This window comes from Aquarana catesbeiana, linkage group LG11 (assembly GCF_042186555.1).
Source record: "Aquarana catesbeiana isolate 2022-GZ linkage group LG11, ASM4218655v1, whole genome shotgun sequence".
NCBI classification, from domain to species: Eukaryota; Metazoa; Chordata; class Amphibia; order Anura; family Ranidae; genus Aquarana; species Aquarana catesbeiana.
The window spans coordinates 25,677,623-25,703,071 of record NC_133334.1 but is presented as its reverse complement, the minus strand read 5'-3'; the positions used below and the strand labels follow the sequence as shown (position 1 = coordinate 25,703,071).

Sequence of the window (25,449 nt, the reverse complement as noted above, 5' to 3'; positions counted from 1 at the left end):
TTGAGATTCTCATTTAAGGAGCTCCAGACAAGGTAAAAGTTCATCAGACATAGCACGGTGTCCTGGCTGCAGTACATGAACACGGAAGAGTTTGTTTCCTGAGATGTCTCAATTTCTTTTACAGCAATGTTGCCTCTTTTGAAGTATCTTGTCTCCTAATTCCCTTACGATTCCAAAGTACAAGGCCGGGAGGAAATCGCTGACAGGTGCAGTGTGAGAAACTAGAGATTGGACAGAGCAAAACCGATCATTTATCAGATGAATGACAAGTGCACCACCCCTCTGAAAAGTGATAACATCTGTTCCATTGTCAGGTGTTTGAATGTATGGGAAAAGGCTACTGGAAAAGTATTAGAGCCAAACCCCCACACACATCATTTTCCTAGCTTTAGATAGGGAAAGGCTAAAACTGCCATTGAGTTCCTATTGTTGGAGTCCCCACTGTGATCATCCCACACTTCAGGTCTCTGTGACACCAGGAGCAGAAATAAGTGGAACGGGTGACACACAAAAAATAGGAGGCTAGAACAGGAGCGCCGCACCAGAATGCTAAAGTTAAAATGTGTTTGTTCCAATAAAAGATTCAAGGAGATGTATTTATTTAGCCAACACGTTTCGGGGCTCACAGAAGCTCCTTCATCAGAGCCGAGACTGAAATCAAATGCAAGCATAGATTGTGGGCATACAATAAAGGTTATAGAGTCGTATATATGTATAAAAAAAGATTTAAGTTTTTTATTACTGCAGTGCCTATCAAAAGTATTCACCTCCCTTGGCTTTTTACCTATTTTGTTACATTACAGCCTTTAGTTCAATGCTTTTTAAAAAAAATCTGAATTATATGTGATAGATCAGAACAAAATAGTCTAAGTTGGTGAAGTAAAATTAGAAAAATATTTTCTGTTAAAAAAAAAAAAAAAATTAGAAAAATATATGCATAAAACTATTTTTCAGAAATTAAAAACTGATAATTGTCATGTGCGTATGTATTCACCCCCTTTGTTATGAAGCCCATAAAAATCTCTGGTGCAACCAATTACCTTCAGAAGTCACATAATTAGTGAAATGATGTCCACCTGTGTGCAATCTAAGTGTCACATGACCTGTCATTACATAGACACACCTTTTTGAAAGGTCCCAGAGGCTGCAACACCTAAGCAAGAGGCACCACTAACCAAACACTGCCATGAAGACCAAGGAACTCTCCAAACAAGTAAGGGACAATGTTGTTGAGAAGTACAAGTCGGGGTTAGGTTATAAAAAAATATCCAAATCTTTGAGGATCCCTAGGAGCACCATCAAATCTATCATAACCAAATGGAAATAACATGGCACAACAGCAAACCTGCCAAGAGACGGCCGCCCACCAAAACTCACAGACCGGGTAAGGAGGGCATTAATCAAAGAGGCAGCACAGAGACATAAGGTAACCCTGGAGGATCTGTGGAGTTCCACAGCAGAGACTGGAGTATCTGTACATAGGACGACAATAAACCGTACGCTCCATAGAGTTGGGCTTTATGGCAGAGTGGCCAGAAGAAAGACATTACTTTCAGCAAAAAACAAAATGGCACGTTTTGAGTTTGTGAAAAGGCACGTGGGTGACTCCAAAAATGTATGGAGGAAGGTGCTCTGGTCTGATGAGACTAAAATTAAACTTTTTGGCCATCAAAGAAAACGCAAACGTTGGCTCTACAAAGTATTGACTTTAGGAGGGTGAATAGTTATGCACATTGACTTTTTCTGTTATTTTGTCCTATTTGTTGTTTGCTTCACAAAAAAAAAAAAAAAATAAAAAATCTTCAAAGTTGTGGGCATGTTCTGTAAATTAAATGATACAAATCCTCAAACAATCCATGTTAATTCCAGGTTGTGAGGCAACAAAACACGAAAAATGCCAAGGGGTTGAATGCAATGCACTGTATACTGTGAATTAGCACTATAGTCTGGATTTCAGCTGCGACATTCAGATGGTAGGGTCAGAATTTGGCGTAAACAACATGAAAGCATGGATCCATCCTGCCTTGTATCACCGGATCAGGCTGGTGGTGGGGGGGAGATTTTCTTGGCACACTTTGGGCTCCTTAGTACCAATTGAGCATCATTTACACACCACGGCCTACCTGAGTATTGTTGCTGACCATGTCCATCCCTTCATGACTACAATGTCCCCATCTTCTGATGGCTCCTTCCATCAGGATAATGCACCATGTCACAAAGATCCAGTGGTGTAGTGGGTAGCACTCTTGCCTAGCAGTAAAAAGGGTCGCTGGTTCGAATCCCAACCACGACACTACCTGCCTGGAGTTTGCCCTGTGCCTGCGTGGGTTTCCTCCGGGTACTCCGGTTTCCTCCCACACACATGCTGGTAGGTTAATTGGCTTCTGTCTAAATTGTCCCTAGTATATGAATGTGAGTTAGGGACCTTAGATTGTAAGCTCCTTGAGGGTAGGGACCGATGTTAATGTACAATGTATATGTAAAGCACTGCATAAATTGACGGCGCTATACAAGTACCAATAATAATAAATAATCATCATCTTACCACTGGACAATGAGGTCACTGTACTCCAATGGCCTCCACACTCACCAGATCTCCATACAATAGAGCACCTTTGGGATGAGGTGGAACCAGATATTGGCATCATGGATGTGCAGCCAACAAATCTGCCGCAACTGCGTGATGTTATCATGTCACTATGGAGCAAAATCTCTGAATGTTTCCAACACCTTGTTGAATCTATGCCACCAAGAATGAAGGCAGTTCTGAAGGCAAAAGGGGGTCCAAACTCGGTACTAGCAAGGTGTACCTAATAAAGTGGCCGGTGAGTGTACTTTAATGGGGGGGTTTTCACACCATGCTCCGCTGCAACAAATGCATTACCTGTGTCTTTTTCTGTTTGCCTGACTCCAATTACATACCTGTGAAACATAGGATGCAAAAAAATGCAACCGTGGTGCTTTTTTGATGCGTTTTCCATTCATTTCAATGGTTTTCGCCCTCTGTCGGCTCAATCTGGGTCACAGGAGTGCAGAACTAAGTGCACTTCTGTGACCCACAGTACTTCTCCTTTAAGTCTTTTCCACTTAGCATTTTTTATGGAAACGGTCAATATAATCAATTACTCAGCCCATTAACGTGGACTGCTGCGGTAAAGAAAGCATGTCCGTAAAGAATGTATTTATTTTATATTTGGAGAAATTCCTTCGGAGTGAACAACAGGAAGATGCAATCTGAGTGACCTGGACACACGAGGTCTCACTACGTGACAAAGCGGAGGCATCATCATTCCCTTGTTGTGCGAATCATCATGTTTATATTCCCACAAATGATGCATTTGAATTTCAGCATGACCGTGCTGCTTTGTTATTTGTTTTAATTATGTTTAGTGGTGGTTTTCAGGTCCTCCCCCCCCCCCCCAACATTGCACAACAAGCTGGTGACTATTCGTTAGCATTCCCGCCTGAGGATTTACATTTCCTGTGGTTGAAGTGGGATGCAGAGAATAAATAAATACAGGTTATGGAAGAATGAGCAATCCCATTAAACATGTCTTCATAATAAACATATTAAAAATAGCAACACTGGTTTAACCATGTGAAGAAGGCATGAAGACAGGTAACCAATACTAGGTGATTGGACTCATTTGATTGGACTCATTTGATTGGACTCATTTGATTGGACTCGTAGTGCACTTTAAAAGGATTCTGTTTAAAAATAGGTAACCAACAATGTGTGATTTTTTTTCTTATTTTTATTGCAGTTTAAGAGCCCTTTCACACTGACAGCGCGGGGGGTGGGGGGATTGGGGGGTCGGCGTTAAAGTGCTGGTAGTTTTAGCGCCACTTTACCGTCGCTTTAGAGGTGCTTTTAACCCCCACTAGCGGCCGAATAAAAGGGTTAAAAGCGCCCACAAAGCTTCGGCAGCGCTGCCCATTGATTTCAATGGGCGGGGGACGCATTAGGAGCTCCTAAAAGCGCCCCAAAGATGTTGCTTGCAGGACTTTTTTTTTTGACGTCCTGCCAATACTTTGGAAAGAGATTTGTTGTGCATCAATGGAAACATCTTCAATGAGTAGGATAGGCAAGGAGGAGACAAGAGGGGCAGGCAGAGTAGAGAGGCCTCAGTTTTCTTGTAGCAGAGCAAAGGAAATACATTCAACACTCCATTCAAGATGAGAACTTACCCTACAGAAGGCGGTGGCCAGTGGAAGTAACTGAGCTGCTATGTGATATTCCTCAGAGTTGGAGCAATCCTGAAAAACACATAAAAAAAAAGTGAGAATCTGTTCACTGAGAATGCAGCCTACCCATCCCCAGTGACTTTAATGAGAATTATTAAAAGGGGTTGTAAACCCTCAAGGTTTTTCACCTTAATGTATTATATGCATTGAGTTGAAAAACCTCCTGTGCTGCAGCAGCCTCCACCCAGAGCCCCCCCCTTATACTTACCTGATCCCGGTCTTTCCAGCAATGGAAACGAGCTCCAGCCGCTGTCTTGGGGTCCTCATTGGGTAGATAGCAGCAGGAGACATGGACTCCCGCTGCTGTCAATCAAATCCAATGATGCGGGGGGGGGGGCAGGACCGAGTCCTGCTGTCTGTGTCAATGGACGCAGAGCAACAGGACTCGGGAGCGCGCCCGCACGAGAGCCCCCCAGGGAAAGCATTTCTCCATGGGTGCACTCAAGAAGAGAAGGATCGGGGCCGCCCTATGCAAAACCCTTTTACAGAGGAGGTAAGTATGACATGTTTGTATTTTTACAACCCCTTTAATTCACTACAGACTGCTGACATCACTGAGAATGTAGCCTATCCATTCACTACAGACAGATGACATCACCGAGAATGCAGCCTATCCATTCACTAGAGACTGATTACATCACTGAGAAGACAGCCTATCCATTCACTACAGACTGATGACATCACTGAGAAGGCAGCCTATCCATTCACTACAGACTGATGACATCACTGAGAAGGAAGCCTATCCAGTCACTAGAGACTGATGACATCACTGAGAATGCAATCTACCCATTCCCTAGTGACTTCAATGAGAATGCAGCTTAATAATTCCCTAGAGATTGGTGACCTCACTGAGAATGCAGCCTATCCATACACTAAACGTGGGTGAAATCACTAAAAATGCAGACTATGCTTTCGCTGGAGACTGGTGACATTGCTGAGAGTGAGGCCTATTCATTCCCCAGTGACTTCAGTGAGAATGCAGCTTATCAATTCATTATAGACCAGGGACACCACTGAGAATGTGGTCTATCCATTCACTAGAGACTGCTGATATCATTGAGAATGCAGCCTTATTCAGGCACTAAAGGCAGGTGACATCACTGAGAATGTGGTGACATCACTGAGAATGCAGCCTATCCATTCACTAGAGACCAGTGACATCACTGAGAATACAACCTATCCATTCACTAGAGACCGGTGACATCACTGAGAATGCAGCCTATCCATTCACTAGAGACCGGTGACATCACTGAGAATGCAGCCTATCCATTCACTAGAGACCGGTGACATCACTGAGAATGCAGCCTATCCATTCACTACAGACCGGTGACATCACTGAGAATGTGGTGACATCACTGAGAATGCAGCCTATCTATTCAATATAGTGATGACATAATAGATAATAAAGCCTATCCATTCACTTGAGAATGGTGACATCACTGAGATATGCCTGGCGAGATATGTAGATGGGGGGGGGGGCACTTTCTCAGTAGGGAAGTCACTCAGTTGATATTAGGGGTAGGGTCCCGTTTTAATGAGACTTTAAAGCAGTACATAAAATTGTCTTCAGAGAACATTTAGCTGTGAAGTGGAGATGGTCTGTCTAAATACTCTGGAGAAATTTTAAACCTGTAAACAGCTTTTATGAGTTTTCCACTGTGACATGCTGAATCCATTATTTAACTTTGGAGCATAACGTGTTCAAAAAAAAGAAAAATTAAAAAAATAAAAATGGATGGAGGTCAATGTTACAAAATATAATTTACGTGAAATTCCTTAGAGCAGGAAAATATTATTAGTGGATGCAGCAACGAGGGATTGACCTTGGAAGACACGCAGTCCGGAAATTACATAAAATGCAAAAAAAAAGTTCATAGGAAAATGAAATATTCCCGGCAGGATACAATTTGTAATGAATTGTATTAATTACCCTCTAGGTGCACCCTTCTCCTGCTGGTGAAATATTTGCTGTATTTTATTTTTTTGTTATTATTTTTAGTATTTTTTTGTTATTATTTTTAATCACCCTCTGGCCCAGGACACACTTTATAATTTTACTGGTCACCATGGATGATTGAAAAACCAAAAATAGTCCCCTTGTGTGAAGAGTAAAATGGCCACCGAGATGTCCTTAACGTGAATCCATCGTTCAAAAGAAGTATGGCGGCTGCCAACGCGCCAACCTCTCCATTTGTCAGTGCTGATCCCTTGGCTGCTGCTCTGTCATGGATCGAAGTATAGAGATAAGGAATTCCGATACTGGAACAAGTATAGATAAAATAAATTATAAAACCTCAGAAAAAAAAAAAGTAAACCTGCACCAAGGACCTTAAAAATATTTTTTTCTCATTAGTATATAATTAGCTAAACTTTGCTACCCCATACAAGAGTGCCATGAGGTGTATACAAAAAGTGATTGTAAATTCTCAGATTAAAAAAAAAAAATTAAAATAAAACAAACATGTAATACTCACCTGCTATGTGTAATGGTTTTGCACAGCGCAGTCCTGATCCTCCTCTTCTTGGGTCCCCCCCCCCAACAAATGCCCACAAAGCAAGCTTCTTGTTCTGGGGGCATTTGTGTGTGCTCGCTCCTGAGCCCCGCTGTGTGTGTGTCTATTGGCACACAAAGCGCAGCTTCCCCCCCCCCTCACTGGCTGTGATTGACATCAGCAGGAGCCAATAGGGAGGGAGAGAGTCGCTGCTCTCACGCACATTGCTGGATTGAGTCTCAGGTAGATAAAGGCTGGTGGGGGAGCTGCATGCAGAAGGTATTTAGAGAATACATTAAAGTAAAAAAAACTTCTGCCTTTAGAACCACTTTAAGCTTGAAACATGGCTGCCATATTGGACAGTGGCGCTTTATAAGTGGTTTGACTAATATACAAAAATATAGCAAGAGGGATTGGGATTTTTAAGGTGCAAATTAATTTGAAGAACAGTAACAACTATGTTATATAAGAATTTTTTTATTTAAAAAAAAATAAAAAATTGTTAAAACACAACAATTGGCAAGTACAAATCAACAAGATTTTAATGGATACAGCATAATAGGATAGAATTCCCAACATGTTTCACCCATATATCGGGCTTCTTCAGGGGATGCTGTCCAGCTGGAGGTACAAGCCTTCTTAGTCTCTTGAAATATTGGTCAAATCACTAAAGGGTCACAGGTGTCTATCTGTGTCCAGAGAACCATGTGCTAAAGGTGACCATAGGAGGCATTCAAAGACCGAAAAAACAAAGTTCTGCAGTGGACTCAATACCAAGGGATGAATTCTGTCTAAAACCGCCAGTACTTATTGATAAGACTGGAATTTAACGACAGCATGTATGTGTCCCTTTGTCCGATGCTGGAACCCAGGGACACATACATGCGGTCATTAAATGCCAGTCGTATCAATAAGTACTGGCGGTTTTAGACAGAATTCATCCCTTGGTATTGAGTCCACTGCAGAACTTTGTTTTTTCGGTCCTTGAATGCCTCCTATGGTCACCTTTAGCACATGGTTCTCTGGACACAGATAGACACCTGTGACCCTTTAGTGATTTGACCAATATTTCAAGAGACCAAGAAGGCTTGTACCTCAAGCTGGACAGCATCCCCTGAAGAAGCCCGATATATGGGTGAAACATGTTGGGAATTCCATCCTAATATGCTGTATCCATAAAATCTTGTTGATTTGTACTTGCCAATTGTTGTGTTTTAACAATTTTTTATAAAATAAAAACATGTCTTATATAACATAGTTGTTACTAGTCTTCAAATTAATTTGCACCTTACAAATCCCAATCCCTCTTTCTATATTTAACCAATTAAGGGATGTGGTTCAATTACCAAGTTGATTTGTCTGTGATCAAAAAAACATATCGTCCCTAATAATGTACAAATAAAGAAGCTTTTTTTTTTTTTTCTGTAGACTTTTCTGAAGTCCATGGTGCAGGTTGACCTTTTCATGAGACTTGGACTGGAGGCCAATGGATGCCGCAGGGCTGGTGACCGCTGAATCAGGCATTTTTTGATTGCTTGGTGTGCGTTCCACATACTTATTATCCTGACTGGAGCTCAAGAGATGACTTGAAAGGCGGAGCTCATCTAAAAAATGATACTGTTTCTGCATATGGTGGAATGTCAGGAATGTAATCTGACTTGAAAAGCTTCTGAAGTGTCCACTTCAAGCCACAGAGGCTGCAGATAGTTCCATAGAGATATTCAGACATGACCATCTTTGAACAGTCTTTTTAGGACAGAACCTCCATGTTTTACCAATTTCCAGAGCAGAGTTCCGAGAATCACTGTCTGAATATCCAGACTTGAGGCCAAAAAAACATTACTGCCATCGCTCTTTAAAATTGCACTCACTAGAAGCCCCCCCCCCCCCCCCATAGCACATATGATAAATGGTCTCCTCTCCGAGAAGTCACTCGGTTCTTACAGGAACCTTTCTGAAGAATTCAGTGAACTTTCACTCTTCTGTCTTGAGAAAATTTGAAAATGAATAACCGATAAATTGAATTACTGAGCATGGAAACTAAATGACAACCAACAGGGCCGAAATAACCTGACTTGATTCTATTCTCCATCACTAAAACTGAACCACCGATATGTAAATGAGGGGCCCATTCACACCAGACTGGTCAACTGGGTGCGGTAAATGTACATGTGTTAAGCATTGTGTTTAGGCAGCTCATCAATTTGTATAGGCTGCTTAATGGACCACAAATTATGCATGAAGAATTTTGACTATGTACTGCAACATACAGTGACTGGAAAAAGTATTCACACCCCTTGAAATTTTCCACATTTTGTCATGCTACATTAAAAAAACGTTAATGTATTTTATTGGGATTTTATGTGATAGACCAATGGTCTCCAAACTGGGGCCCTTTGCTTTCTTTTATCCGGCTCTTGGGGCACCATTTCATCCACTGATACCAACAATGGGGTATAATTCCCCCGAATGACATCAATGACGGGGCACAATTCCTCCCACTAACACCAACAATGGGGCCCAATTATATCAATGATGGGGCACAATTCCTCCCACTAACACCAACAATGGGGCCCAATTATATCAATGATGGGGCACAATTCCTCCCACTAACACCAACAATGGGGCCCAATTATATCAATGATGGGGCACAATTCTTCCCACTAACACCAACAATGGGGCCCAATTATATCAATGATGGGGCACAATTCTTCCCACTAACACCAACAATGGGGCCCAATTATATCAATGATGGGGCACAATTCTTCCCACTAACACCAACAATGGGGCACAATTCCTCCCACTATCACGAACCATGGGGCCCAATTATATCAATGATGGGGCACAATTCCTCCCACTAACACCAACAATAGGGCCCAATTATAATGTTTTTTTTTTTTCTCTTCATAATTTTAGGTCTTTTTCGTTTGTTTACCAATGGTCTCCAAACTGGGGCCCTTTGCTTTCTTTTATCCGGCTCTTGGGGCACCATTTCATCCACTGATACCAACAATGGGGTATAATTCCCCCGAATGACATCAATGACGGGGCACAATTCCTCCCACTAACACCAACAATGGGGCCCAATTATATCAATGATGGGGCACAATTCCTCCCACTAACACCAACAATAGGGCCCAATTATATCAATGATGGGGCACAATTCCTCCCACTAACACCAACAATGGTGCCCAATTATATCAATGATGGGGTACAATTCCTCCCACTAACACCAACAATGGGGCCCAATTATATCAATGATGGGGTACAATTCCTCCCACTAACACCAACAATGGGGCCCAATTACATCATTGATGGGGCACAATTCCTCCCACTAACACCAACAATGGGGCCCAATTCCTCCCACTAACACCAACAATGGGGCCCAATTATATCAATGATGGGGCACAATTCCTCCCACTAACACCAACAATAGGGCCCAATTATAATGTTTTTTTTTTTTTTCTCTTCAAAATTTTAGGTCTTTTTCGTTTGTTTAGCAAAAAAATAAAAAAAAAACTCAGTGGTGATTAAATACCACCAAAAGAAAGCTCTGTCTCAAAAAAAAAAAATACAGTGTTGCATGATCGCAAAATTGTCATTCAAAGTGTGACAGCGCTGAAAGCTGAAAATTGGCCTGGGCAGGAAGGGGGTAAAAGTGCCCAGTAGGTAAGTAGTTAATGGAAGGTCTAGTGCCTCTTTTGTATGTTTCGACAATAAAAGTTTTGGCATAGGTTCTGACCCTTCTCCAACGAAAAAGTTCTGGCATTAAAAGAACAAGGAATTTTTTTTTTTTGCCGGGAACTAAAACCGGAGAACACATTTTGCATTTGTTATTAATCACCGCACTGCCATTGCACAATTTGTTTGTACCCGGCTTGTTTGGTGACAAAGCGCAGTGACTATTCTTCTCTCCATTACAAAAGACGTAATGTAAAAAAGAAATAAAATGACAATACGACCCCCCCCCCCCCCCCGCCATCTCATCTGACATTTCTTAAATCTGGGATGCCAGGCGTGCCTGCGAGGAGCATCATGAGGCCTCCCATCATAAACAGCATCAGCGTATATGTCTATAATGAAGAGCAGAGGAAATGTTTGGGATGCCAGGGTCCTCGCGCACCTCTCCAGCGACCCCGATCCAAGATTTAACCTATACCAGCTGTGATACCCCCGCCCCGCCAACAGCATTCCGCGACCCTCGCAAACCGATGATTACGCCGAGCCGTGCTGGAGGACGCAAAACATGGAAAGTTCTGATCAGTCCGGTGGATATTCCCGGGGATGTGACCGGCAAGACTCGGGGGGGGGCTCAGTCACCGGATTGTCACTGAATGCAAAACTTTATTAACTACTTTAATACCGGGCACTGTCACCCCCCTTCCTGCCCAGGCCAATTATCAGCTTTCAACGCTCTCACACTTTGAATGACAATTGCGTGGTCGTGCTACACTGTACCCATATGACATTTTTACCATGTTATTCACACAAATAGAGTATTTAATCACCACGGAGGTTTTTTTTATTATATAAACAAAAACAGACCGAAAAAAACAAAAAACAAAAAAAATAAAAATAAATGCCTCTTTGTTTGTTATAAAATTTTGAAAATAAATAATCTTTCTTCATAAATTTAGAGCAAAATGAATTCTGCTACATTTCTTTGGTGAAAATAACCCAAATCAGTGTTCATTATTTTGTCTGTAGGAAAGTTATAGAGTCCAAACACGATGGGATATATGTGAAAATTGATAAACGACACGGAGAGCTCTGCAGCTGTTCTGCATGACACAGAATTCTCCACAGTTATGCACGACATAGAGCGCCCCACAGTTCTGCATATTAGTTGTACTGCATGATTTGGAGTGCTCTGCAGTTGTTCTGCATGACATGGAGCACACCGCAGTTGTTCTGCATGAAGCAGAGCGCTCCACAGTTCTTCTGCATGACAGTTGTTCTGCATCACAGGGAACGCTCTGCAGTTCTACATGACGCAGAGTGCTCTGCAATTGTACAGTATCTTCCTGAGCGCTCTGCAGTCGTACAGAATTATGCGGAACCCTTTGCAGTCATACAGTATTATGCAGAACGCTCTGCAGTCATACAGTATTATGCAGAGCGCTCTGCAGTCATACAGGATTATGCAAAGTGCTCCCTAGTTGTACAGTATTATGCAAAGTATGATAGTTCTGCATGATGCAGAGCGCTCCACAGTTGCTCTGCATGACAGCGAACGCTCTGCAGTTCTACATGACAGAGTACTCTGCAGTCACACAGTACTATGTAGAGTGCTCTGCAGTCGTACAGTATTATGTAGGAAGCTCTGCAGTCATATAGTATTATGCAGGAAGCTCTGCAGTCGTACCGTATTATGCAGGACGCTCTGCAGTCATACATTATGCAGAGCGCTCTGCAGTCATACAGTATTATGCAGAGCGCTCTGCAGTCATATAGTATTATGCAGAGCGCTCTGCAGTCATACAGTATTATGCAGAGCGCTCTGCAGTCATACAGTATTATGCAGAGCACTCTGCAGTCATACAGTATTATGCAGAGCGCTCTGCAGTCATATAGTATTATGCAGAGCGCTCTGCAGTTGTACAGATGTATTACGTTATCCAGGACCCTCTACAGTTGTACAGTATTATGCGGAACACTCTGCTGTACAGTATTATGCAGAGGGCTCTGCTGTTGTACAGTATTATGCAGAGCGCTCTATTGTATAGTATTATGCAGAGCGCTCTATTGTACAGTATTATGCAGAGCGCTCTATTGTACAGTATTATGCGGAGCGCTCTATTGTACAGTATTATGCGGAGGGCTCTGCTGTTGTACAGTATTATGCAGAGCGCTCTATTGTACAGTATTATGCAGAGCGCTCTATTGTACAGTATTATGCAGAGCGCTCTATTGTACAGTATTATGCGGAGCGCTCTATTGTACAGTATTATGCGGAGGGCTCTGCTGTTGTACAGTATTATGCAGAGCGCTCTATTGTACAGTATTATGCAGAGCGCTCTATTGTACAGTATTATGCGGAGCGCTCTATTGTACAGTATTATGCAGAGCGCTCTATTGTACAGTATTATGCGGAGCGCTCTATTGTACAGTACTATGCGGAGCGCTCTATTGTACAGTATTATGCGGAGCGCTCTATTGTACAGTATTATGCAGAGCGCTCTATTGTACAGTATTATGCAGAGCGCTCTATTGTACAGTATTATGCGGAGCGCTCTGCTGTTGTACAGATGTATTACATTATCCAGGACCCTCTGCAGTTGGCAGACATTGTCTCCTCTCGGGGAGAAGGAATTCTGTATATAAGGGATACAAACATTCTTTACATTCACGGCCACTACAGCAGCGCAGACACAGACAGAGGCAGATGGGGAGAGCTCTGCATTGAATTAGGTGTGTATGATGCGCGGGACACGGCAGCGGCTGCTTCTGATTAGCGTGCTATTTGTAGCATGGAAGGTAGAATCCATCAACATACCGCAAAGCCATCGCTCGTGGCGATTGTCACATCCAGACTTCTCTTCTTCTACATAATGACCCCCCTGCCGTATTGTGACACAAGATGATTGGGGGGGGGGGGGGGGGGGGGGCAAGCATTCCAATGACAGAAGTTATTTTCAGGTCCCATCATACTCATGAAATGTCTATTTAAAGCGGAGCTCCACCCAAAAATGGAACTTCTGCTTTAAGTGATGGTGACCCCCCGACGTGCCACATTTGGCATGTCATTTTTTTGGGGGGGGGGGGGGGGGGGGGAGCGGATACCCAGTTTTTATGGGCACCCAGCTCCCACATCCTCCCCGGGCTCCGCAAGCTCACCTCTCCACCCTCCCTCCCAGCAATCTTCTGGGACACGTCACAGGTCCCTGAAGATTGCCCGGCCAATCACAGCGCGCAGGGCGCCCACATTTAGAATAGCGGCGCTTCAGGGAGAGGAGGGGGCTTCGTTCGCCTGCATCGCTGGACCCTGGGACAGGCGAGTGTCTGATTTATAAAAGTCAGCAGTTACACTTTTTGCAGCTGCTGACTTTTAAATGGGTGGAACTCCGCTTTAAAGAGATAGATGGACCCTCTAGTTTATTCGCTTCAATACCTGGCACTTTTACCCCCTTCCTGCCCAGGCCAATTTTCAGCTTTTAGCGCTGTCACACTTCGAATGACAATTGTGCGGTCATGCAACACTGTACCCATGTGAAATGTTTATCTCTTTTTTTACACATTTAGAGCTTTCTTTTGGTGGCATTTAATCACCACTTGTTTTATTTTTTATTTTTTTGCTAAACAAAACGAAAAAAGACCAACTTTTTTTTTTTTTAATTCTGTAAATAAGTAATTTTTCTCCTTCACTGATGTGCGCTGATAGGGGGCACTGATAAGTACTGATAGGCAGCACTGGTGGGCACTGTTGGGGCTGCACTGACAATCAGAACACTGATGATCATTCCCCCGATTGTCAGTGCAGATGTCCCCTGTGTGTATTTGCCAGTTTTCGGCTCTCCTCACGTGCTGTCAGCATGACGGGAGGATTGCCGGTAACCAGCAAGTCCTGTTTAAATCCGTGATCAGCTGTGATTGGACACAGCTGGTCATATGGTAAAGAGCCACTGTGATTGGCTCTTTACCCTGATCTGTGATCAGCTGTGTCCAAAGGAAATAGCGATCACTGCCGATATGCGCCGTAGTGTGGCCGCGCTGTAGCCGCCATTCAGCTATAGTGCGGTCACAAAGGGGTTATAGCTGAACTCTGGGCACAAAAATATATTCCTCAGGACATAATTCTGCTTTGTGTACACTAAATCCTTTTGCAAACTCAGATACGACCTTGTAAAAGTAGCAGTGACATCATCACTGGGTTGTACATAGCCAGTGCAGAGAGCAGAGCTGTGGTAGGAGCTCAGCAGGCTCCACCCACTACAGGAAAGTACAGGAGGGGGCGGAGGCAAGACCAGTCACCCTGCACAAGGAGGTGAGATCAGAGATGTGGGAGGGACCCAGCAGCCCCTCCCACTTCAGAAAATGACAGGAGGGGGCGGAGACAAGACCAGTCACCCTGCACAAGGAGGTGAGAGCAAAGATGTGGGAGGGGTCCAGCAGCCCCACCTACTTCAGAAAACGACAGGAGGGGGAGGAGACAAGAGAAGTCACCCTGCACAAGGAGGTGAGATCAGAGATGTGGGAGGGGCCCAGAAGCCCCACCCACTTCAGAAAACTACAGGAGGGGGCGGAAACAAGACCAGTCACCCTGCACAAGGAGAGAGAGCAGCAGTGAGTGGTCTTTATTACAGGAAGGAAAAGTCTCACACTGGATTACTGCACAGATCTGGAAGAAATACACAAATCTCATCAGATTCAAGAAGAATACACATGACTACTACCGGTAACAATGATTTGTAAAGTCAAGCACACAGCCTAGCGATCCTCTCACATCCCTGTGCTCCAGGCCTTTTCTGTCACTTTTTGTTTACAAGTAAAAATCTGTATTGTTTTGCTAGAAAATTACTTAGAACCCCCATATATATATATATATTAAAAAATAAATAAAATAATATATATATATATATATATATATATATATATATATATATATATATATATATATATATATATATATATATAAAATGTTTGGGGGTTCTAAGTAATTTTCTAGCAAAACAATACAGATTTTTACTTGTACTTGTAACTTGTATATATTTTAGCAGAGACCCTAGAAAATAAAATGGCGATCGTAATTTTTTATGTCACACGGTATTTGCGCAGCGGTTTTTCTAACAATCGTTTTCCGCAAAAAATACACTTTAATGAATTTTAATGCAACAAAACACAACATAGCACCTATTTTTTGGTAAAATATGAAAGACGACATTATGCTGAGTAAATGGATACCCAACATGTCGCGCTTTAAAATTGTGCACGCTCGTGGATAAACTACGGTACTTAAAAATCTCCATAGGCGACACTTTAAATTTTTTTTACAGGTTACCTGTTTAAAGTTACAAAGAAGGTCTAGTGCTAGAAGTATTGCTCTCGATATAACGCTTGTGGCAATATCTCATATGTGGTGTGTGCGTTCACTTCTGCGTGCGGGATGGGGGCACAAATTTTCTTCTTTTTTTTTTTTTTTTTTTTAACACTGTCCCTTTCATTTTTTTTATCACTTTTATTCCTATTACAAGGAATGTAAACATCCCTTGTGATATAAATAAGGAAGAACACGTCCTCTTTATGGAGAGATCTGGGATTTATAAGACCCCAAATGTCTCCTCTACATTTGAAAGCATCAGATAAAAAAAAAAAAAAAACGTACTTCTTTACTTCCACCCTAGACCGGAAGTGACGTCCTGCTAGATTATAGAGGTGACCAGAGATGATCTTGTCTCTCCTCACCTCTGACCAGCCGCGTGAACCATTGGATCGCTTCCCTGGCTTGCCGGTGAAAATGGTAATTGGGGGGGGCACGACACCTCCCGCTGTTTTAAAAAGCAATCCAGCAGCTAATCAGCCACTTGGATCGCTTTTTGGGAAAAAGAATTGCTGGCTGAAACAAAAAAAAAAAAAACAGCAGGGTTTGGGTTGATAGCTGCAGCCATAAACCTGGTAAACCACTTCAAAGCCGCAATGTATATATACGTATTGTGGTCTTCAAGTGGTTAACGAGGGTGACAACACTTCCTAAAGCAGATCTAAAGGCCCATACACACGATCAGACTTTTTGACAACAAACATGCAAATGACCTGTTTTAAGGGAACATCTGACCGTGTGTACGCTCCATCGGACAAAATGTTGGCTGTGCGAACAGACAAACTTGGCGGCAACAAAAGTCTGACGTCGGCAAGTCCGATCGTGTGTACACAAAACCATGGGACTTTAGTACAAAGTACAAACACGCATGCTCAGAACCAATGCAAAAGATCAGACAGCAATACAAAAGTTGACCAAAGGGTGGCGCCGGAGAATTGAACGTCCTCTTTTGAAGTGTCGTCAGTACGTTGAAACGTCACTACGTTCGTGTTTGTTGCCTAAAAAGTCCTGCCGTGTGTATGCTTAACCAGTTCACGGCCAACGCCCTTTGTACAGAAATCCATGGAAAAGTTTGTATAAAGTCCAATCGTGTGTATGAGGCTTAACTCCGACTATAACAAGAGCACTCAGAATCTGGTGCAGCTGTGCATGGTGGCCAATCAGCTTCTAACTTCAGCTTGTTCAATTAAGCTTTGACAATAAAATCTGGAACCTGATTGGATTCTATGCAGAGCTGCACCAGATTCTGTGTGCTCCAGTTTTAGTTACTTGCCCCCTTTATCTTTAGATGGCGTGGCTAAATTAATTTTCATTTCTCTGGCTTTTCCCCCCTTTATTATCACCTGCTAATCCTGCCTTGGTGTCCCTGTAGGGGATTCTGGATGGTGTTAGGGGCAACAGTGGGGGATGGAGACCCTGGATTGGGGGTGTATGCAAGAGCCTGGGGGCTTTCCAGGGGCACTGTAGTTAACTGAATTGCACTAAAAGGACTGGGGGGGGGGGCATTGTGAGACACTGTTGGAGGTTGTGGGCACTATGGGGGGGTGGAAGCTCTTCAGAAAACTAGAGGGCACTGCAGGGGGCTGGGGTCGACCTGTGAGAGGTTAAGGGGGACTGTGGTTACTAAGGGCTCTTGAGGGGCCTGGGGGCGCTGCAGGAGGTTGAGGGGCACGGTGGGCTGATATGGAAGCTTGAGTAGCACTATGGAAGCTGGGAGGCATTGTGGGAGGTAAGGGGATCTGCAGGTGCCTGAAGGCCTAGGAGCAAGAAGGTCATGGCCTGGCAGTGGGCCAGAGATCGGTGGTTGAAAGCCACTGGTCTAGTGCATGTTTACAGGAGAGGAAAGCAAAGGGGGAGAGCTCTCCAGAGGGCACTCTAATCAATCCAAGGTTGGGGCGTATCCTGGACCAGGCAGTATTGCTTAACTCTAAAGCTGGGGGGGGTCAGGAGCTGGCTGTGCCGTCTGGCAGTGTGTCTGTATCACCACACTGACAAAAGAACATTGTGTTGCAGGTACATTAGTTCATATATATCTATGTAATCTGTGAGCTGTGCCTTTTACCTCGAACAGTCGAGAACATGGACAGCCAGTCTCAGATGACAAACAATCAGTAGAATTCGGTTCCTTGCACCCCCAAGAGGCCCAAAAAACAACTCCGGGTCAGGCCATATAATACACTGGTATTTATAGGTCTTTACTGGAAGAAAGCTCCAAATAGACACATAAAGCCTAATTTATAGAGGTCTATATGTTATTCTATATAACTCTAATGAAAGCTTCAATAGAATTTATTAAGATAAATGAGAAGAACATAAAATTGGACACGGGGGATCCTCCAGACTAGAGGGCGCTGCTGCATGCATGACACATTCCAATGTAAAGGGATCCTACTGTGTTCTTATATGCTTTCCTTATTCAGGGCTAAGAAATTATGTGTTTTTCTTTTACTGGGTCCATTTAAAAGACTGCATGAGAATAATTCATTCCTAAGGGAAACTTTAGTCAGAAAAATGTTATTATCCATGTAGCATGCCTTATTTAAAGTCCCACGGGCAAATATTTTTTGTTTTGATACGCATCGGGATGGTGGCACGGCACTTTAGGCACCAGTTCACATTGTTTTTATTTACATAAGTACATATGTGTTCGCACCACGTGTGAGGTTATCACCGCCAACATCCGTGCGAGAACAATAATTCTAGCGCCAGACCTCCTCTGTAACTCTAAACTGGTAACCTGTAAAGGCTTATAATCATCGCCTATGAAGAGATTTCTAAGTACCATAGTTTGGCGCCATTCCACAAGCACAATTTTTATAGAGAGACATGTTAGGTATCTATTTACTCGGCGTAACACCATCTTTTATATTTTACCAAATAGTAGAACATTTTTGTGTTTTTGTATTGTGTTTTTATGCATTAAAATTCTCTAAAGTGTATTTTATTTTCCTTAAAAATTGCATTTGAAAAAAATGCTCTGCCAATAGGATGTACTGGAAATGGAGCGAGTACAAAAAGGGCAGCAAAGCTGATAAAGGGACGGACAGGAGGATATTATTTATGAGGAAAGGTTGTGAGCTCTGTACTTATTCTCTCTGGAGAAGAGACGCTTGAGAGGGGATATGATTTCAGTTTACAAATACCGTACTGGTGACCCCACAATAGGGATAAAACTTTTTTGCGGAAGGGCGTTTAATAAGACACGTGGCCACTCATTAAAATAAGAAAAGAGGTTTAACCTTAAACTACGTAGAGGGTTCTTTACTGTAAGAGCGGCAAGGATGTGGAATTCCCTTCCACAGGCGGTGGTCTCAGCGGGGAGCATCGATAGTTTCAAAAAACGATTAGATAAGCACCTGAACGACCGCAACATACAGGGATATACAATGTAATACTGACATATAAGCACACACATAGGTTGGACTTGATGGACTAGTGTCTTTTTTCAACCTTATCTACTATGTAACATAAAAAAATTGCAAAACCCACAATTTTATTCTCTAGGGCCTCTGCTTAAAATATATATATATATATATATATATATATATATATATATATATATATATAATGTGTTTGATTTTTACATATGTGATAAGTGTCAGCATTGGCCCAGAGCTGAAGTGTCAATACAGTACAGTGGCTATGCATTGCTGGTCTGAGGACAGTACAGCTGTGGACAAACCTTTTGAGAATGACGCAAATATTCATGTTCACAAAGTCTGCTGCCTCAGTTTTTATGATGGCAATTTGCATATACTCCGGAATGTTATGAAGAGCGATCAGATGAATTGCAATTAATTGAAAAGTCCCTCTTTGCCATGAAAATTAACTTAATTTCATAAAAAACATTTCCACTGCATTTGTGAAGAAGGCTTCAGGGCGCCTAAGAAAGTCCAGCAAGTGCCAGGACCAATTTCCTACAGTGGATTCAGCTACGGGATCGGGGCACCACCAGTGCAGAGCTTGTTCAGGAATGGCAGCATTTAGGTGTGAGGACATCGGCATGTACAGTGAGGAGAAGACTTTTGGTGGATGGCCTGGTGTCAAGAAGGGCAGCAAAGAAGCCACTTCTCTCCAGGAAATACATCAGGGACAGACTGATATTCTGCAAAAGGTACAGGGATTGGACTGCTGAGGACTGGGGGAAAGTCATCTTCTCTGACAAGTCCCCTTTCCAATTGTTTGGGGCATCCAGGAAAAACACTACCATCAATCCTGTGTCATGCCAACAGTAACTCATCCTGAGACCATTCATGTATGGGGTTCCTTCTCAGCCAAGGGAGTGGCTCACTCACAATTTTGCCTAAGAACACAGCCATGAATAAAGAATGGTACAAAAACATTCTCCAAGAGCAACTTCTCCAAACCATCCAAGAAGAGTTCGGTGAGGAGCAATGCCTTTTCCAGCATGATGGACCACCTTGCCATAAGGCAAAAGTGATAACTAAGTGGCTTGGGGAACAAAACATCTAAATTTTGGGTCCAACGGCCAGGAAACTCCCCAGACCTTAATCCCATTGAGAACTTATGGTCAATAATCAAGAGGTAGGTTGTAGTACATTTTTTTTTTGGAGAACAAGAAACCCCCAGAAATTCTGACAAACTCCAAGCATTGATTATGCAAGAATGGGGAGCGACCATTAGTCAGGATGTGGCCCAGAAGTTGATTGACAGAATGCCGGGGAGAATTGAAGAGGTCTTGAATAAGAAGGCTCAACACTGTAAATATTGACTCTTTACATAAACTTCATGTAATTGTCAATAAAAGCTTTTGACACTCATGGAATGCTTGTAATTATACTTCGGTATCCCACAGTAACATCTGATAAAAAGATCTAAAAACACTGAAGCAGCAGACTTTGTGAAAATTACTATTTGTGTCATTCTCAAAACTTTTGGCCACGGCTGTACAGAGTCTGCACATTGCTGGTCTATGAGCAGCAGAGGAGGTGGTTAGGTACAATGACCCAACGTTTCTGGTCTACGTGCAGCAGAGGCGGTCACTACAGTGACCGCACATTGCTGGACTGTGCTCACCAGAACTTTATACATATTTATAGACTTCGAATACAATGTCACAGTAATAACGGAGTAAACGCTTTTATATAATCATACTAAACACTACTAAATATAGCAGAGTGATGCCGAGGATCACACGTATGGTGTTTGGCTGGCCTTAAATAGTGAGGATTGTTCCTGGATGTTGTAAAGCCAATATTACCACAGCACCTCCACTAATCTACTAATTATTTCTCACACTTGAAACCAGAAAATGTAATCCTATTAGTTATTAGCTGTTCATAAAAAGGGACATAATGCAGAAAAAAAAAATACTCCAGTTTAATGGCTGAAAAGGCTCCTTTGTATTATACGACATCCAATGCGATCGTCTGCTGCGTTCCTGAACATCACCGCAAAACATAAACAACAACATGGCTGGTTTGCTCTGAGGACAGTGCTGCTAAATTGGCCACATTAATGGAAACCTGGGGGTTGCTGAAAATGCTAATTGCCTGACTGCCTCTGACCTGGAACAACCATACAGCAGCAAAGTCCGGGTAAAGTCACTACTCCGGATCCGTGTGCTTGTCACGGGACTGTACAGGAAGTACTGAAGACAGTCAAGACTGGGGGCCATGGCTCTTCCACAGTTCCCATGTAATAGGAATAATTATTAGTGATAGGAATGATACATTTTTTTTGTGGATGGGGTAAGGCCTGCATTAGGTTTTGATTTCCCCAGTAGCGGTTTCCCCTCAATTTCTGCCACAATGGCAACATTGTCACGTTTCTGCCACGGTGGCAACATTGTCACAATTCTGCTCCAGGGACAACACTGTCACTTTTTTTGCCACAGTGCTATAGTGTCACATTTCTGTCACTGTGGCTACATTGTCACATTTTTGCCCCGATGGCAACATTGTCACATTTCTGTTCTGGTGGCTACATTGTCACAATTCTACCCAGTGGCTACATTGTTAAATTTCTGCCCTGGTGGCTACATTGTCACATTTCTGTTCTGGTGGCTAAATGGTCACATTTCTGCCCTGGTGGCTACATTGTCACAATTCTACCCGGTGGCTACGATGTCACATTTCTGCCCTGGTGGCTAAATTGTCACATTTCTGTTCTGGTGGCTACATTGTCACAATTCTGCCCCGGTGGCTACATTGTCACATTTCTGAACCAGTAACAAAGGGGTTAAAAGTGCCCGCCTGCTTATGGATTTCAATGGGCAGGGGTGGTTTAGAAGTGGTGTATACACCGCTCCCACACCGCCCCAAAGATGCTGCTTGCAGGACTTTTTTTCTCATCTTGCAAGCGCACCGCCCCAATGTGAAAGCACTCGGGGCTTTCATACTGGGGCTGCAGGTGAGGCAGTTTTCAGGCGCTATCTTTAGCACTAAAGCGCCTGAAAAAGGCCTCCAGTGTGAAAGTAGCCTAAACCAGAAGGGCGAAACACACAAGCGGATTTTCCATCAGAAAAAACTTGGATGGTTTTTCTGACGGAATTCCGCTCAAGCTTGCCTTGCATACACACGGTCACACAAAAGTTCTCTGAACTTTCGACCGTCAAGAAGCGGTGAAGTACAACACTACAACGAGCCGAGAAAATGAAGTTCAATGCTTCCGAGCATGCATCGAATTGTTTCAGAGCATGCGTAGGAATTTTGCGCGTCCAAATTTGTACAAACGATCGGAATCTCCGATCGGAACTTTTTCCGACCGAAAAATAGAGAACATGCTCTCAATCTTTTTCTGGCTGGAATTCTGCCATCAAAAGTCCGATGGAGAATACACACGGTCGGAATTTCTGACCAAAAGCTCACATCCGACTTTTGCTGGCAGAATTTCTGATCGTGTGTATGGGGCTTTATAGAAAAAAATATAGATGAATGGTTCTTAATTTAAAGATGTTTTCTTTAACCGTTGTTCCCCTTTGTAATGAATTTCTGGCTTTTTAATCTATCATCTTTATCAGGGTTTTAGATCTATTAATGTAAAGTGCGCTAGCAGGGCAGCCATCAGAAATTTTTGGGCCCCTTATACAGCTTTAGGCCTGGGGCCCCCGGCCCTCCGAGCCTGACCACCAACATTCCCCAGGGTTTGCCTATGGACCATCCTACCGAATCCGCACACCAGCCACATCACCTGTACACACTCAGCCCCCCCCCCCACATACCTGTATATGTGGCAGCCCCACATACACAAATCTGTACACACGCCTCTGGCACCTCCCTGTAGACAAACAGCCCCCCTCCCTTACCTTCACAGCCCTTACTTGTAATCTTCCTACCTGGTCCCAGCTCGTTTTTATAAAGCCGACATGTTGCTGAGAAGCATAGTACAGACAGATGACTGTCACACGAGGAGTGCACATGCACATAGTAGCCAGAGGTGGCAGTAAACAGCTCGATGTCAGAGTCAATGACACGAGAACAGCAGAAACCGTGAGATCATTTCTATACTGCACAGCCCGGCTCCCCTTCACCCGTCCTGCCTTCTTCTGGCCCGGACGGGCCCCTTACAGTTGTAACGGCTGTACCCCCCTGATGGCGGCCCTGTGTGTTAGTGTACTGATTAAATGTGGCCAGTTTATAGAAAAAGAGCCTGTACAGGGTGGGGGGACAGCAGGCAGAGAGAGAGCATTTGTCAGCAGGTCGGGACCTTGGGGAATTTGCCCCACAGCTAAGCAAATAAGGTGATGCTTTGCTGACTTTCAATCACATACAAGAAAAAAATGCCGTTTTTTTTTTTTTTATGTTCCTTACACATGATTGGGTATTGTTTGCAAAGTGAAACCACATTAACTCTGGGGAAAATTCCTTCACAAAGTGCAACTTCCTCTGCAAAGTGAATATCCCATTTGCCTTTAGTAAATCAACTCCATAGATTCATGGGACAGAACGGCATTGGATCACTGATGACAACAATGGCTCAGGCTTGTGTAAGAGAACATAATGGAAATCCTGCCAAGAACGGATCGCGGTTAAGCGGGCGCATCCTGTTTTTTCCACATTAACAAGCTGTGTTCAGCAGCGCTAAGCCGCTTCCCATTGTAAAACGCAATATGCCATTTACTTACGAGTAGAACTTTGACCGGTACAATAATGAGTGTATGGCTCGTCTTGCGCCAGACAGGAGTCATGATGGGAAGGATCTGTACAGTTCTTATAAACTTAAAGTGGGGAATTTACTATATAAACCGAGCTGCTATTTACAGACATTTTAATGGTTTGTTTCTTTTATTGCGGCCGGTAATGTGATGAAGTGGGGATTTAGTGATTTCCTTCCTTGTTCTTAAACTACGGAGGGGAAACGCAACCATACTGACTAGGCCTGAGTCACGCCGCCGAGGATATCCGTCACATGACGCCTCATTTAAAGGGGACCTGCCAGGTAAAATCGCATTCAAATGTGAATGCTAAAATAGCATGCAGCCAGTGCCTGCTGAAAACTTCAAGTCAGTTTTAGGATTCCCAATACTAATTATTTTTTTCAAGCAGGCTTTGGGGGGAGATTTACTAAAACCGGAGAGTGCAAAATCTGGTGCAGCTGTGCATGGTGGCCAATCAACTTCCAGGTTTTTTTTTTTTCCGTCAAAGCTTAAGGCCGAGTTTACACTATGTGTGGCGTGGGGCACAGCAGGGTGTCCGGTGCGTCCCCGTTCACCGTTTCAGGTCCGAATTTTTGGCTGAATTCGGACCTGAAACAGAGCCAGAGACACACAGGACCCCTTTTGATGAAGGCCTAAGGCCGAAACGCGTCAATTTTTGGATGATGTTATTGCTGTAATGCTTAAATAAATATTTTCTTTGGAGAAGCTGTCGAGTTGCCGGCCTGTACTTTCTATGGATCTTTTGTGAGCTTAATTAGCCAGAGCACCGACTACTCTACACACCAACTATACTATATAGCAGTAGAGCTTGGGTGAGTTTTCCTCTTAAAAGGAAATGCGAGCCTAGGAATAATGCACTGCAAATGCATGTAAAAAAAAAAAAACAAAAAAAAAAAAAACGGGTGTCAAATGCACGTCACTGCGTATGAAAAAAGCGCATGGTAAAACGCACAGTTTCTGGTGTGAATGTGTTACTGAACGGCTGCAGAGTAAAAATCAGGTCTTCTCCCTCACCAGGCAAAGCTGTGCTGTGTGCTACAGCTGTGCAAATCACAGGACTGGATTGACAGGAGCACAAATCCTTTGTCAAGTAAAACAGCTCTTATATTATATTTTATTTGCCTGAAGTTTATTATCACTTCTAGTCAGGTCTTTTTTTCAGCAGGAACTAGGGGGGAACTCAGTTCCACCACCTCTGGCTCAGGTCTTCTGCTCCATGCTGACCACTATCACTTGGTAACACCGAAGCCCAGCTTCTGCGTTTACAAGTGATGGCTTACCTCCCGGTAGCTCCCACAGGTCGGATCTCCTGCGCAGATCCCACTGAGTGCCGGACAGGGACAAGGGAGATACAGAACAGGTGCCCAGGGTTCAGTGCAGTCATAGGCTGGAGAGGGTGCGTGGTAGGCTGCACCCTCTGTGGTCTCCATTTTTTCCCTGGTGACCAGTTGTTGATGCTCCTACTGCATGATCTCCCTTGCAAGTGCAAGTATAGTATGATGGGAGTCACTACAGCCGGATAGGTGTTTCAGCTTAATATTGCAACAAAGGTAAGA

General features: G+C 43.3%; 1 protein-coding gene across 4 annotated transcripts in view; it reads right to left on the bottom strand.

The window, feature by feature from the left end:
* Positions 1-25,449, bottom strand: part of SBF2 (SET binding factor 2) — a 514,395-nt gene that overhangs the window by 134,632 nt on the left and 354,314 nt on the right. For all 4 annotated transcript variants that reach the window (XM_073604094.1, XM_073604095.1, XM_073604096.1 and 1 more), the window contains exon 17: positions 4,189-4,257. In XM_073604094.1, the coding sequence (XP_073460195.1) occupies positions 4,189-4,257 (69 nt within the window). The remainder of the gene's footprint in view (positions 1-4,188; positions 4,258-25,449) is intronic.